This window comes from Mizuhopecten yessoensis, unplaced genomic scaffold (assembly GCF_002113885.1).
Source record: "Mizuhopecten yessoensis strain PY_sf001 unplaced genomic scaffold, ASM211388v2 scaffold716281, whole genome shotgun sequence".
Classification (NCBI taxonomy): domain Eukaryota; kingdom Metazoa; phylum Mollusca; class Bivalvia; order Pectinida; family Pectinidae; genus Mizuhopecten; species Mizuhopecten yessoensis.
The window spans coordinates 243,831-257,236 of NW_018480038.1; the positions used below are offsets into that span (position 1 = coordinate 243,831).

At 37.2% G+C, this 13,406-nt stretch overlaps 1 protein-coding gene across 1 annotated transcript in view; it reads right to left on the bottom strand.

Annotated features, from left to right (window-relative positions):
- LOC110442585 (putative ATP-dependent RNA helicase TDRD9) overlaps positions 1-12,860 on the bottom strand; it is a 31,636-nt gene extending 18,776 nt beyond the window's left edge. The window contains exons 1-20 of the mRNA XM_021486266.1: positions 12,606-12,860; positions 11,078-11,165; positions 10,152-10,331; positions 9,711-9,932; positions 8,939-9,061; positions 8,412-8,651; positions 7,933-8,036; positions 7,597-7,652; positions 7,265-7,322; positions 6,605-6,689; positions 5,384-5,441; positions 5,173-5,277; positions 4,645-4,742; positions 3,810-3,941; positions 2,984-3,146; positions 2,489-2,616; positions 2,209-2,310; positions 1,771-1,890; positions 1,448-1,555; positions 470-573 (exon numbers count right to left, since the gene is read on the bottom strand). Of these exons, the coding sequence (XP_021341941.1) occupies positions 470-573; positions 1,448-1,555; positions 1,771-1,890; positions 2,209-2,310; positions 2,489-2,616; positions 2,984-3,146; positions 3,810-3,941; positions 4,645-4,742; positions 5,173-5,277; positions 5,384-5,441; positions 6,605-6,689; positions 7,265-7,322; positions 7,597-7,652; positions 7,933-8,036; positions 8,412-8,651; positions 8,939-9,061; positions 9,711-9,932; positions 10,152-10,331; positions 11,078-11,165; positions 12,606-12,790 (2,459 nt within the window). The 5' untranslated portion in view covers positions 12,791-12,860. The remainder of the gene's footprint in view (positions 1-469; positions 574-1,447; positions 1,556-1,770; positions 1,891-2,208; positions 2,311-2,488; positions 2,617-2,983; positions 3,147-3,809; positions 3,942-4,644; positions 4,743-5,172; positions 5,278-5,383; positions 5,442-6,604; positions 6,690-7,264; positions 7,323-7,596; positions 7,653-7,932; positions 8,037-8,411; positions 8,652-8,938; positions 9,062-9,710; positions 9,933-10,151; positions 10,332-11,077; positions 11,166-12,605) is intronic.
- Between the last annotated feature and the right edge of the window lie 546 nt (positions 12,861-13,406).

The following is a 13,406-nucleotide window of genomic DNA, read 5'->3' on the forward strand; positions in this document are numbered from 1 at the left end:
CTCTGCTGTGTTACAGTAGCCTTTATGTAGACTCTCAATGTAGGAATAATTCTGCTGTGTTACAGTAGCCTTTATGTAGACTCTCAATGTAGGATAACTCTGATGTGCTACAGTAGTCTTTATGTAGACTCTCCATGTAGGAATAGCTCTGCTGTGTTACAGTAGCCTTTATGTAGACTCTCAATGTAGGATAACTCTGATGTGCTACTGTAGCCTTTATGTAGACTCTCAATGTACGATAACTCTGATGTGCTACAGCAGTCTTTATGTAGACTCTCCATGTAGGAATAGCTCTGCTGTGTTACAGTAGCCTTTATGTATACCTCAATGTAGGAATAATTCTGCTGTGTTACAGTAGTCTTTATGTAGACTCTCAATGTAGGAATAACTCTGATGTGCTACAGTTACCTTGTTTTACAACATGACGCTAAATGAAGAAATTTTAGGTTATTATCACCATCATACATACTTTGTCTCCTCAAAGAAAGCAGAAGGTCTGTAGCCAACATCCCTAAAATGGTCCTCTACAGCACTCTTGTATAGACTTCCCTGATTGGCTGGCAAACCCTTTACCTACAACCAACAGACAAGTAAGTGTTGATGTGTCACAAACCCTTTACCTACAACCAACAGACAAGTTAAGTGTTGATGTGACCTGACATGATAACATACCATAACATCGTTGAAGGGGCTGTGACCTGACATGATAACATACCGTAACATCGGGGAAGGGGCTGTGACCTGACATGATAACATACTAAAACATTGATGAAGGGGTCATGACCTCACATGATAACATACTAAAACATTGATGAAGGGGTCATGACCTCACATGATAACATACCATAACAGTGTTGAAGGGATCATGACCTGACATGATAACATACTAGAACATTGATGAAGGGGTCATGACCTCACATGATAACATACTAGAACATCGTTGAAGGGGCTGTGACCTGACATGATAACATACTGTAACATCAGTGAAGGGGCTGTGACCCGACATGATAACATACTGTAACATTGGTGAAGGGGCTGTGACCAGACATACTAACACACCCTAACATCGTTGAAGGGGCTGTGACCTGACATGATAACATACTGTAACATCGGTCACGGTGAATTGGCTGTGACCTGACATGATAACATACTAAAACATTGATGAAGGGGTCATGACCTCACATGATAACATACTAAAACATTGATGAAGGGGTCATGACCTGACATGATAACATACTAAAACATTGATGAAGGGGTCATGACCTCACATGATAACATACTAAAACATTGATGAAGGGGTCATGACCTCACATGATAACATACTAAAACATTGATGAAGGGGTCATGACCTGACATGATAACATACTGTTGTTGAAGATTGTAGGACCTGACATGATAACATACTAGAACGCTGATGAAGGGGTCATCACCTCACATGATAACATACCATAACAGTGTTGAAAGGATCATGACCTGACATGATCCTGTTAGACTCCTGTTCATCTATTGGCTCCTTAATGAAGAAGTTGGGGTAGAAAGCACCTGCCATTACAACCTGAAAAAGTAACCAGCATACTCAAGTTACATGCTTTCACAACCTGCACTCTTTTTCTTCCACTTTGTATACTGTATTTTAAAAGTGGCTAATTGAGTTAAGCGATTTTTTGGAAGTGTGAAACAACCTGTTGGTGCGAATTAGGATTTGAAATTGTTGAAGCAATGATGACAATTTTGAATTTCTAGGTATAAATTATAACCATCAAGGAGTACCTTTAAGAGAAGCCTCTCTTGGTCCTCGGAGAACCTGCGTTTGTAGTTTGGTGTCTGTCTTGGTTTCTGGATGTTCAAGCTGCTCAGTCTAGATTCCAGTTCCTTCACCAGCTCCTGGACCTATATACATATGTACAATTAATGATTTCAGGTTCACACAATTCATTATAAACCTTGGGATGAAATTATCCACAGAATACCGGTAAGGGTATTCATTTTCCAAAATGATTAATCATCAGCACTCAGATATCATGTTCACAAATTAACCCTGAGGAATGGTCTAAAGCGATATGTCGGAGTTCTTATACCAATTACTGGACACCTACATTGCATAGGTGTTTGATTTCTTCATCAGAAACTTACCTTGTACAGGTGTTTGATCTTATTTTCATACCTACCATGAGCAGGTGTTTGACCTCCTCAGTATCAGCTACCTACCTCGTACAAACGCTTGATCTGAAGGAAATGCATCCTTCCCCATGAGACCTCCTTCTGACTGCGTCGTTTGAAATCACCCAACATCTTTCTCTTCTCCCATTCCTGTGAATAAAGAAATGTCAATGTTATCACAATTTGATGACACTAACTTCATTGGTAGGTAGGTGGCACATTGGACACTTCCCTTTCACCAGGACAGCCAGTGGTAGATTTCCTCATTGGACATAACAAAGTATTGGGTCACTTGACCACCATATGAGTTTTCTCTGGGTATACTCACCCTGTAGGCATTTAGAATGGCAATACAGTCACTGCTGGAGCCCGCAGCCCATTCGAGTTTGTGTCTGTAGGCCTCCAGGTGTTTCTTGTATGGACTGGCAAACACAGACTTCAATGACAGAGCCGCAGCTGTAAATGGACATTAAATTAATATTCAAATTCTTTATAAACTTAACTCATTCACCCGTGAAATTTTATGATGGACTATTCCAACCTTTGAATTGGAAGAGTTCAAATGTGTCTTCAGGGGTGAATGAGTTAAAGCTGTAATTGTGTCAATCCATTTCACTGAAATGTCTTATTTATGTTTCTTTCCCAAGGGACCTCAGAAATGTCGGTAGTCTCAAGTTGACAGCTGTCCTGTAATGCTGGCAGGTTTACTTATATTGTATCATGCTATCTTTGACATACTTTATAGGAAATACAACATATATATATGTGTGTTCACCTGACATCTCAGTGTATCTCATCTGCTCTACAACACTAATGAGTTTACCTATAATGAGGCAGTCCTCCAGGAGTCCAAACACATGACCAAGGATAAGCAGCTTGCCAAGCCGGACGTCTACAGGAACATCTGCCAACACACGTCCTACAAAGGTCAAGTCACCATCATGGCGACAGCCCGCTTCATGGGTCGGTGTACTCAGTGCTCCAACCTGTGAACAGTGAAGTCATTTTTATCAATAAAATGGATCTTTGATATTACACTTACAATACACTCTACCATTCATAGATATTACACTCACAATACATTCCACCATTCATATAGATATTACACTCACAATACACTTTACCATTCATAGATATTACACTTACAATACACTCTACCATTCATACAGAAATTACAATTAAAATAAACTTTACCATTCATATAGATATTACACTCACAATACACTCTGACATTCATACAAACATCACAATACACTCTACCATTCATATATATATATTACACTTAAAATACACTTACCATTCATATAGATATTACACTCACAATACACTCTGCCATTCATACAAACATCACAATAAACACTACCATTCATATAGATATTACACTTAAAATGCACTTTACCAATCATATAGATATTACACTCACAATACCTCTATCATTTATACAGATAAAGACTTCTAGAGATGACTTTAACTACAGGGTATTTGTACCATTAATGCAGTGAACATAGACAGAAATCTATTTACTGGTAACTTTATTACAATGCACACAGAAAGGAATCTAACAGGGCTGACACTCGGCACAGCAACTTCTATATTTGTAACAAGTTCTATAAGATTTGTTGTCATACAAGTAGTGATGTTGTACAGACCTCTTTCAGTAGAAGTATGGTTTTCTCTATGTCGTCCAGGTTGGGTGGGGACAGGGCCAGTGCCAGGATGGCCTTGGGTTCTCCAAGGTCAAGCACTTTCACGTGGAGTATGACACGCTCCAGGGGGCAGCGCTATAATAATACAGAGACACTGAACAATTCAACAAAAGGCCGAAATCAAAACCACCTTCCATATTAAGCCCTTTACAATCAGTAATATTAATTCCTGCAGAGTAAACACACTTATTACCCCTTTGAGAAAAATCTAGGAATCTGATTGGTTAAAAACTACAGTGTACCAAACCGCATTCGTAAATCTCTGGGGGTATATGAAAATCTCAGGGGGTATATGGTCATGTCACGTGATTCTCAGCAGTAATACGGTGGAATCACATGATTTTACAAGGGGTATACGGGTCACATGTCTTTGTATCTTGTGGCCAGGCAACGGAAGATAACTCGCATTCGTCGTCTGCTTTGCTTTACAAAATGGCAAAACGTTTCGCTTTGTTTTTATTATAAAAGACTCAAAGGGGTAATAAATTTGTTACACAGATATTTGGCAGGGTATACAGGATGGTATGACCCTACAGGATTTCGTATTTCCTTCGGCCTATCGGCCTCAGGAAATACGAAACCTTTTAGTGTCATACCATCCTGTATACCCTGCAAAAAATCTGTGTAATGAATGATATTCACAGAATCAAAACAAGATAGCATAAGTCAGTGTTAAGAATTGAATCTCACCTGAATGCCTTCTTTTGCATACTTGTAAAAAGGTTTGTCAAAAATGGCAGATTTGACCAGTCAGATATATATATACATATGTACGTACCTGCATTTCTGGAATACCAAAATCTTGTATGAAATGTTCCCAGAAGTAACGCGTAATCATCCTGTACACCCTGCCATTGGACACTCGACCCGATCGACCTGTAAGTAAAACACATAGCTAATTCATACCCGTTTGATCAGTAACAACACATATCTAAAGATCCTTCCCTGTGTGACATACCAGTAACCATAGGAACTAGAGTTTTACCAGCTTCACCTACCAGTAACCACAGGAACTAAAATTTTACCAGCTTCACCTACCAGTAACCACAGGAACTAAAGTTTTACCAGCTTCACCTACCAGTAACCACACACATACCTTCTTTACTACTGCTTACCATAATTCTCAAATATCCTCCCTCTAATTAAGTAAAGTAAAGAGGTGAAACAACTGAGGAGATGGAAATGATAAAAGGAAGACAAACTTTTAAATGAAGACCCTGAGAATTAAATGCAATTTTCAGATTGTATTTTGTGCTAGTACAACTAAGCCCTGTTATTGGTGTGGATGATATAGCAGTGTGGCTACCTTTCCTTTGGTTACAGTTAGCGCGGGAAGCCCACTCCGTCTGCAGACTGGTGTAGTTTGTTTCTGCGTCTGCCACCAGATTCTTTGTAAGGCAGAAATCAATCACTACAACACACAAAGGACAATCACAATTTAATTTAAACGTTCAAACTTTCCTAGTATTAAATCACAACATTTTCAGCTACTTTATCAATTCCACAATCACACTTACCATATTTGATGTCTGGTACAGTGATGGAACTTTCTGCGATATTTGTAGAGAGAATGATCTGAAAATATCAAATACAATATACTAGAATCTTCAGGAAAACAAGTACAGTTTATTACGGTATGTCAAAACTTATACAGGGTTGCACTCACCTAACCAGAATCCAATCATATTTGATCACATTACTGTGGGGAAACTGACGACCTATCTGAGTGCAGTATGCAAATCAATTACACAGGGATTTTCCTCAATTTTAAATTCAGACTTAGACACTGTAAATGGTTACAAAATTTATCAAAATCCGTACTGATATTTAATCAAGTGATTGCATGAGAACAAACATCATACAGTCAGACAGAGAGAAGAAAAGACAAGCCAATTCCTATAGTGAACCTGCATGCAGTATTCTCTAACTGCACAGCCCTGATCAATAAAAGAAAATGTATATAAGGAAAGACATAGCATAAGCCATTTTCCTGCAATAGAATATCCATCTTGCAGTCTGGGGTCTCACACGGTGAGTTGTGGGGAGTAATGAGGATAATTTTACATGCTGGGGCCTCACACGGTGAGTTGTTGGGGAGTAATGAGGATAATTTTACAGGCTGGGGCCTCACATGGTGAGTTGTTGGGGAGTAATGAGGATAATTTTACAGGCTGGGGCCTCACACGGTGAGTTGTTGGGGAGTAATGAGGATAATTTTACAGGCTGGGGCCTCACACGGTGAGTTGTGGGGAGTAATGAGGATAATTTTACAGGCTGGGGCCTCACACGGTGAGTTGTTGGGGAGTAATGAGGATAATTTTACAGGCTGGGGCCTCACACGGTGAGTTGTTGGGGAGTAATGAGGATAATTTTACAGAGTGGGGCCTCACACGGTGAGTTGTTGGGGAGTAATGAGGATAATTTTACAGGCTGGGGCCTCACACGGTGAGTTGTGGGGAGTAATGAGGATAATTTTACAGGCTGGGGCCTCACACGGTGAGTTGTTGGGGAGTAATGAGGATAATTTTACAGGCTGGGGCCTCACACGGTGAGTTGTGGGGGAGTAATGAGGATAATTTTACAGACTGGGGTCTCACACGGTGAGTTGTTGGGGAGTAATGAGGATAATTTTACAAATGTGGTCACTGAACATAAAACATTCCACATTTTTCAGAAATTCAGGCTGAAAATCAAACTCTATAGGTCAGAGGTCATGATAATAGTGGTAACAGACAAACCTTCCTCTCTCCAGTTCCAGGCATCTCAAACACTTTAGACTGTTCCTCCAATGTGATGGATGAATGCAAGGGAAGGATTCGCAAACTGAAACATAAAATGGGATTATTTTTTAAATTATACTGCTATTTTTCATAATGAGCCTGTGTTTCACAGTTGTATAAGTTTTACTGTCTTATAAAACAGACTTACATTAATGTCCTATCTTTTGACAGACACTAGTGTTCTCTATGCAGATTGGATCTAGGTATTCTCTGCTACACAAGTCTTAGTAAGTAAGGCTTGAAATGAAAACTATCATTTGTATTCATCTGTAAAAAGTGTTAAACTTTATGATGATATCAGATATTCTGAAGCACACATGCTAATATTTGTGTAATACATACTCAGAGATGAAAGAAGTATTGCTTTTATTACACACATACTCCAGTATGACAAACAGTAAATCTCAGATACAGTATACCCTAATCAGTTATATGTGGGAAAAACTTTACATACTGGAGATATCATGGCTTGTAAGCTAAACTAAGCTAATTCCTTTACCTGATTATGTTTACCTTTTATTTACAGTGATGAAAAATCCCTGCTATAGTCATTATATATATTTGTCAGATATTTCAGCTTTTATATTTCGACATGAAAAAATTCAAAACAATACATACTTGTGTTTCTGACATCTCTCCTGCAGACTAGTATCCATAAATTCTATCTCAGCTTGACCTACAAAAACAAATTTAATCTGGAGTCTTTCCAAGTATAGTAAAAATCAACACAGCCATAAAAATGTCCATTCAGTTTACATGTATAAACAGCAAGCTTGCTAACACATTATTTCATTAACACAACTTCACCTTTAAAAAGGCAAAAATTAGCATAAGCAAGAATTCATTGATCTCTTTTTACAGATTTACTAACAGGCATATACTAGTGTTTGTGTGTGAAGTGATCATTTTACAGACCAACCATTCAATAATATCTATAAAAAACAGTATACCTGGTAGGAAAACAAGCACCGTTCCTCTGAAGTTAGCAAAACCTGTTGGGGATATTCTGATGAAAAAAAGAGAACAGAAATAAAACATGGAGCCTGTATGCATTTCGAAAAATTATTTCCTGTAATTTCTTGTCCACATTAAAAGTGTTTTTTCTGATGCTGATAACGCAAAAGAGTTTTAAATATTCTTATGTTAGCTTATGACCATCCAACTGTGTCGATATAAAGGCAACAGAAATCAGACTTCGGTGTCTACCACAATAGGCTAATTTCGTTTTATAATATGATACTTCAAATCGTCCAAAGATCAATGGTATATCTGCTGTGTTTTCTTACCCCTGGTCTTTGGCTTCCAAACTATCAAATTCCTGTATAAGTCTGACAGCCATACTGTAAGCCTCTTGTGAGATGGCCGGTGATCCTTCGTCCAGTGGGGGCACCTGTTACAATTAGACATTCATAAAACCATCATGTCGTATCACAGAAACATACCTTGGTAGGTTGAATTATAAATGTTCTATTAAACGACATGAATGTTTTAACAATCATAAAGATGAATGTTTGCCTTTATTCAACCATCAGTAAAATGAACGAGGCGAGAAAAAAATACAAAAATCAACACTATAAATATAAGTCTTGTCAAAGACAAAGATATATCTCAACAATATTTACATCCTCAAGAACCCTAAAATGCAAACATTTATCAAAGAACAAAACCAAAACAATGTTAACATCTCTAACACATAAGTATTAGCTGTGACTTTTACCTCCCCTAGAACAGACTCTAACACATAAGTATAAGCTGTGACTTTTACCTCCCCTAGAACAGACAAGTCCTCTGTGTAATATTCTGATACTGCGAAGATCTTGCCTTCCACACTGATGACAGGTGCAGGTTCCAGTTTTCGTCCGAGGGGCAGGGCAAAGTAGCTGGCAAACATTTCGGACTCAATGGTGGCAGACATCAATACAACTTTAACATGGGGTGAGTTAGTTCTGAGGAGTTTCCGTACAACCAACAGACTGAAGTCAGTGTCCTGGTCTCGTTCATGGACCTATGTAGAGAAAAACACTATTGAATCACTTTTTAAGTTAACATGAGATTGTCACATTGTAACTGCTAAACATAAAACCCTGTATAATGTAGCACTATATCATATGGTGTGTAACTGGAAAATTACTGCGAAGTGCCCTGAAAGAAGTAATTTTATAGTTAAGCAATGGTCTTATGTCTGATTTGAAACATTTGAAAAAACACTTGGAATTTGAAAAATTACTTTTAATATGCAGATATTTTGGTGGATATTTTCTAATTCACATTCTACTGTATAAAGGTTATTACCTCATCTAGGATCACATGCGTGAACTGTAACATGTTTTTGGTGTTGATCAGTTTCTGTAGCAGGACCCCTGTAGTCACATAGGTCAGTCTTGTATCTTCTGAAGTCTGCTTGTCCATACCAACCTATAAAAACATAAATAAATCCTCATCATTGTAAATAATTTCCATATTTCAAAAATACTTTACTATATTCATGATGTATTCTAAATGATTTTTACAAAACACAATACCTACTTTCTTCTGTTGCTTGTTTGTTCAACATGAATTTAAATATTAATGTTTAGTTGTCTTTTAAACTTTACTAGGAATTTATATATTTATTATCACACAGTATACAGTTATAGAATGGGTTATTCAAGAAAAAGCAAATTTATGTTCCCTTTTTATTATAACAAACCAAATTGAGGCCATTTTACAAATGAATTCATTATTCAAATTCTATAAACAATTTCAAAGAGAAAAATATATTAAAATTTGGAGAAAAAAATTGATTATCACGGATCTTTTTTTTAACAAAAAGCAAATGATCAACAACTGACCACTTGAACTGGACAATCTGAACCCATTAGTCAGATAGAGTTCATTTAATTCAATTCTTAAAGCAATTCCAACGATCTAAAAATCTTATGTCATGGAGAATGCCCCACTAACTGCTTGGTTTTATTGATAGAAATTTTGGAAGGGAGTAGTCCTCAGATGGAGAGGTTTAAGCAAATTTAGGGAAAAGGATATTTTTCATATTGTTTTTATATAGGGAACACTTGTTACATACCTGGTATCCGCACACAGTGCCAAGCTGCCAATCCCTCTCACTACAAACACGGCGAGCGATACTGATAGCAGCGATTCTCCTCGGCTGTGTCACAATGATGTTACAATACTTATTCATGGCAGCATAGTGGTCCAGTATGTACTGGGGCACCTGTGTCGTCTTCCCTGACCCCGTTGACCCCTGTACAACCGTTACTTGGTTACACTCTATGGTGGAGACGACCTTCAAACATGAAACAATATAATTCATACAGGAAACTATAAGTAGGATCTATATTGTTCATAATAACTTTCTTGTGTCTTCAGACCTCATAATATATAACAAGAAATATTTGATAACTTCTTTGATATAATTTAACTTCAGTACAAAATTTAGTGGAAGGCAGTACAACTTTAATATGTGTAGCTGTACTCATGTTTATTCATATCTATTCCTACATACCTGTTGATGATGTCTGGTGATGGGCATCTTCACATCATAACTGTGCTGAAACTTGTAGTTCAGGTACACATCTACAGCATTGGAGGGAATAAGGTCATCCGGCATAGCAACAGCACTGGTACAGATGCTGTCGATGTCAATCTCTGACATTCGCTCAGTCGCATCATGGACACCATGTTGCTGTTTTGGGAGTATACATAGTTAAAACTTGATAGCGGAGATGAAATGAAACTGATATCTATATTTGTGAACAAAACCAGATGTCTCCCCCGATAAGCCACTACACATGTATTTGCTTTGTACCTATTTGACCTTTGACCTAGTGGTAAAGGTTAATTGTGGTGGCTAAATACAGCACACTGCTTACTCCTGTGGTAAATCCAGACATTCTTTATGTGTCATGAAAATGTCTTTAATGGATTGACATTTTCCTCCCAGACAAGATTTCACTCAAAATTTTTGCTTTTATTTGACATATGATCTAGAGGTAAAGGTCATAGTGACCTCATTATAATGTCGGGACTGACCAGTATCTTTGGCTGACACAGGTATACTTCAGGTTTTATCAGAATATCCTGAACCATCTAATAGTTGTGACCTGGACAAGATTTTTCTTGAAATTGTTCACTAATTTGACAGATAACCTCAAGGTTTGTGTCACAGGAACTTAATTTGTTTTGCACTGCACACCCTCTGTTTCTTCCTATCAGTTTCATAACAATTAAAAACCAAGGGGAACGTACATATATAATTTGAAAAGATCGGTCTAGCACTTATATAATTATGATATCAAGAGGTGTTAAAGACAAAATATCACAGACAATTGCCACATGTAGACTACAGCAGTTGAATAGCCCCCATCTGGTAATGGTGGTCTAAAACATATCAATAATAAACATACAATAAAGAACAAGTAGGTTTAGAACCTGTGGCTGAGTTGTCTCAAAAAGGTGATTCTCCTCCTCCTGTAAGTAGGAAGTAGCATAGTCTCTCTGGGTTTCATCTCGTGCACCTCTGTAAATATAAACAGAAAATACAGAGAATTTTATTATTCTGTTATAATGTCACTTTGCATTATAAAGTAATCCTGCCAATCCATGAGTTGGTTTCATTTTCAGTCCCAGGCCGCCTTTAATGATTTTGTAAGGTTGCTAAACCTGATGGAACTAATGTTGCCAAAACAAATATAAAACAATGTATATCCTATTAAACGTATGTAGCATCTTGATTCTCCTGAAATGTTTCATTGAAATATGGTTAAACCTGTGCCCCAACTCATTTTTCATTAGTACATTTGACATGTTTAACTTTTCACCATTTTGGAATTTCGTATAACATTTGTTGTACAGATATTAACAACTGTCCCCGACATACCATACAAGTTGGGAATCGGACGAAAACTTTTCTAACCTGTTTAGTAGCGTGTAGCTTATAACCTAAATATAATCACATTTGAAGTTTTCTTAGATCTTCTTTACTATCTTCAGTGATAATAGACAGATCCTGATAACACAATGTTAGCAAAACTTAAAAAAAAACACCAGTAAATCTTTAATCATGCATTAACAACATTTAACATCATATTTATAACTTTAAATATAACTAAATGCTATAGGGAGAAACAACTCTACGGGAACTGGATTTAGAGCATAATAATATGCAGTGTAAACAGGATTTGGGGCAATTCATTCAACTTTTCAAGATTCTAAATCTTTGATGTTTACCAGATTTCTTTGAATGTACTTTAAAATCTGTCACATTTCACTTCGGATTGGCTGATGAGACCATCCCCCGGTTATATCACATCGCTAGAAAAAATAGCTTGCCTGTTAGACAATGTCCATCTTATTCCTATAGGCTGTTTCACTATTCTTCCCTCCAAGAGAGGACTCTAATTATGAATAAATGCATTTACTTTTCATTTTAATGATTAAGGTTATTCAAATAATCACTTAGATCATAATTTGTATGTCCATGCTCTTGTCAGAATTTGCCCAAACTGTACTGATCATGATCATGAGCTGACAGCAGAGGATTTTTCAAGTCTTACAGCTGCAGTCAGAGTAAAATCTATGTAACTGTGTATAAGAGGTCTTGTTGTGAAACAATAGTGACATGGGGAAGCCCCTGGATTCTCCATGTGTTCCAAAAAACTTCCCTTACCAGCCTGTTAAACCAACTTTTTTTGTTATTAATATTTAAAGCATCTTTATGTTATTTCACTTTATTCCCCATTTCAGTAATAAAATTGTTACTCTAAACGGTAACTGTTAACCTGCGTTACCCAAATGCAGGATTATTACCCATACAGCTGTCTAACACAGACAGTATCTGTGAGAAAAGGACGGAAAGTCGATTCCAAACCAGGCATGATTAATTCAAAACGTCGCTGAATTTGTTTTGGACTACATCATTACATGACACGGAATAATTAATTACAAACAATGCAAGCACCTGAGATAGGAAGGAATGTAAGTCTCTTCATTAACCACACGTGGTTTTTGTGTGACAAGATCGAAGTCAGATGAACCTCCTGTTTTACTTTTGGAAAATGTATGAACATCCTTGTACGCCTTTTTCCCAATTTTAAACCACTCGTCTGCTGCGTCGAGCGAAATCTCGCTTACAAGACGATTCATGGTTTCTTTAGTTACACACGGAATTCATCCCTACGAATCAAAACATTGCCATCGCCATTTTTCATTCATTCGGAAGTCATCGGAAGTTAACTTTTTCATCCTTTTATTTTTGGTACCTCTCTGGTATTTTCCATAGCTACAATGAGAAGTGAAAACGAAAGTACATTCAGTGGGAATAACCTAAGAACTACAGCAAATTATTTATGTCAAGCAATCGATTTGAGGGAGAGAGTACAGAACATATTAAAATTATATGGACTAGCCTACTTGACCCGAATAATCCCATTGATCTTGTTCGTAACAGTTATAGTTATATAATTAATCTGTTTTTAACACAACTATAATAAAAGAATATGTCATCTTTCACATCATTTCACAAATATTGATACATCAAATTTCTATCACATCGCCCTAACACGTCGTTTATGCCGGAGATAACTAGTCTACCTACAAGAGCCGCGCTCTTCAAAATGACAACAAAATTTAAAATATAGTTGTTAACATATTTAGTGCGATTTAAATAGTAATATTTCTCAACGGGTTGATCGCAGACTGTATCTATATATTGCTGACGGTATGCCCCCTCCCTTAACAGTGGCGGATCCAGTGACCTATC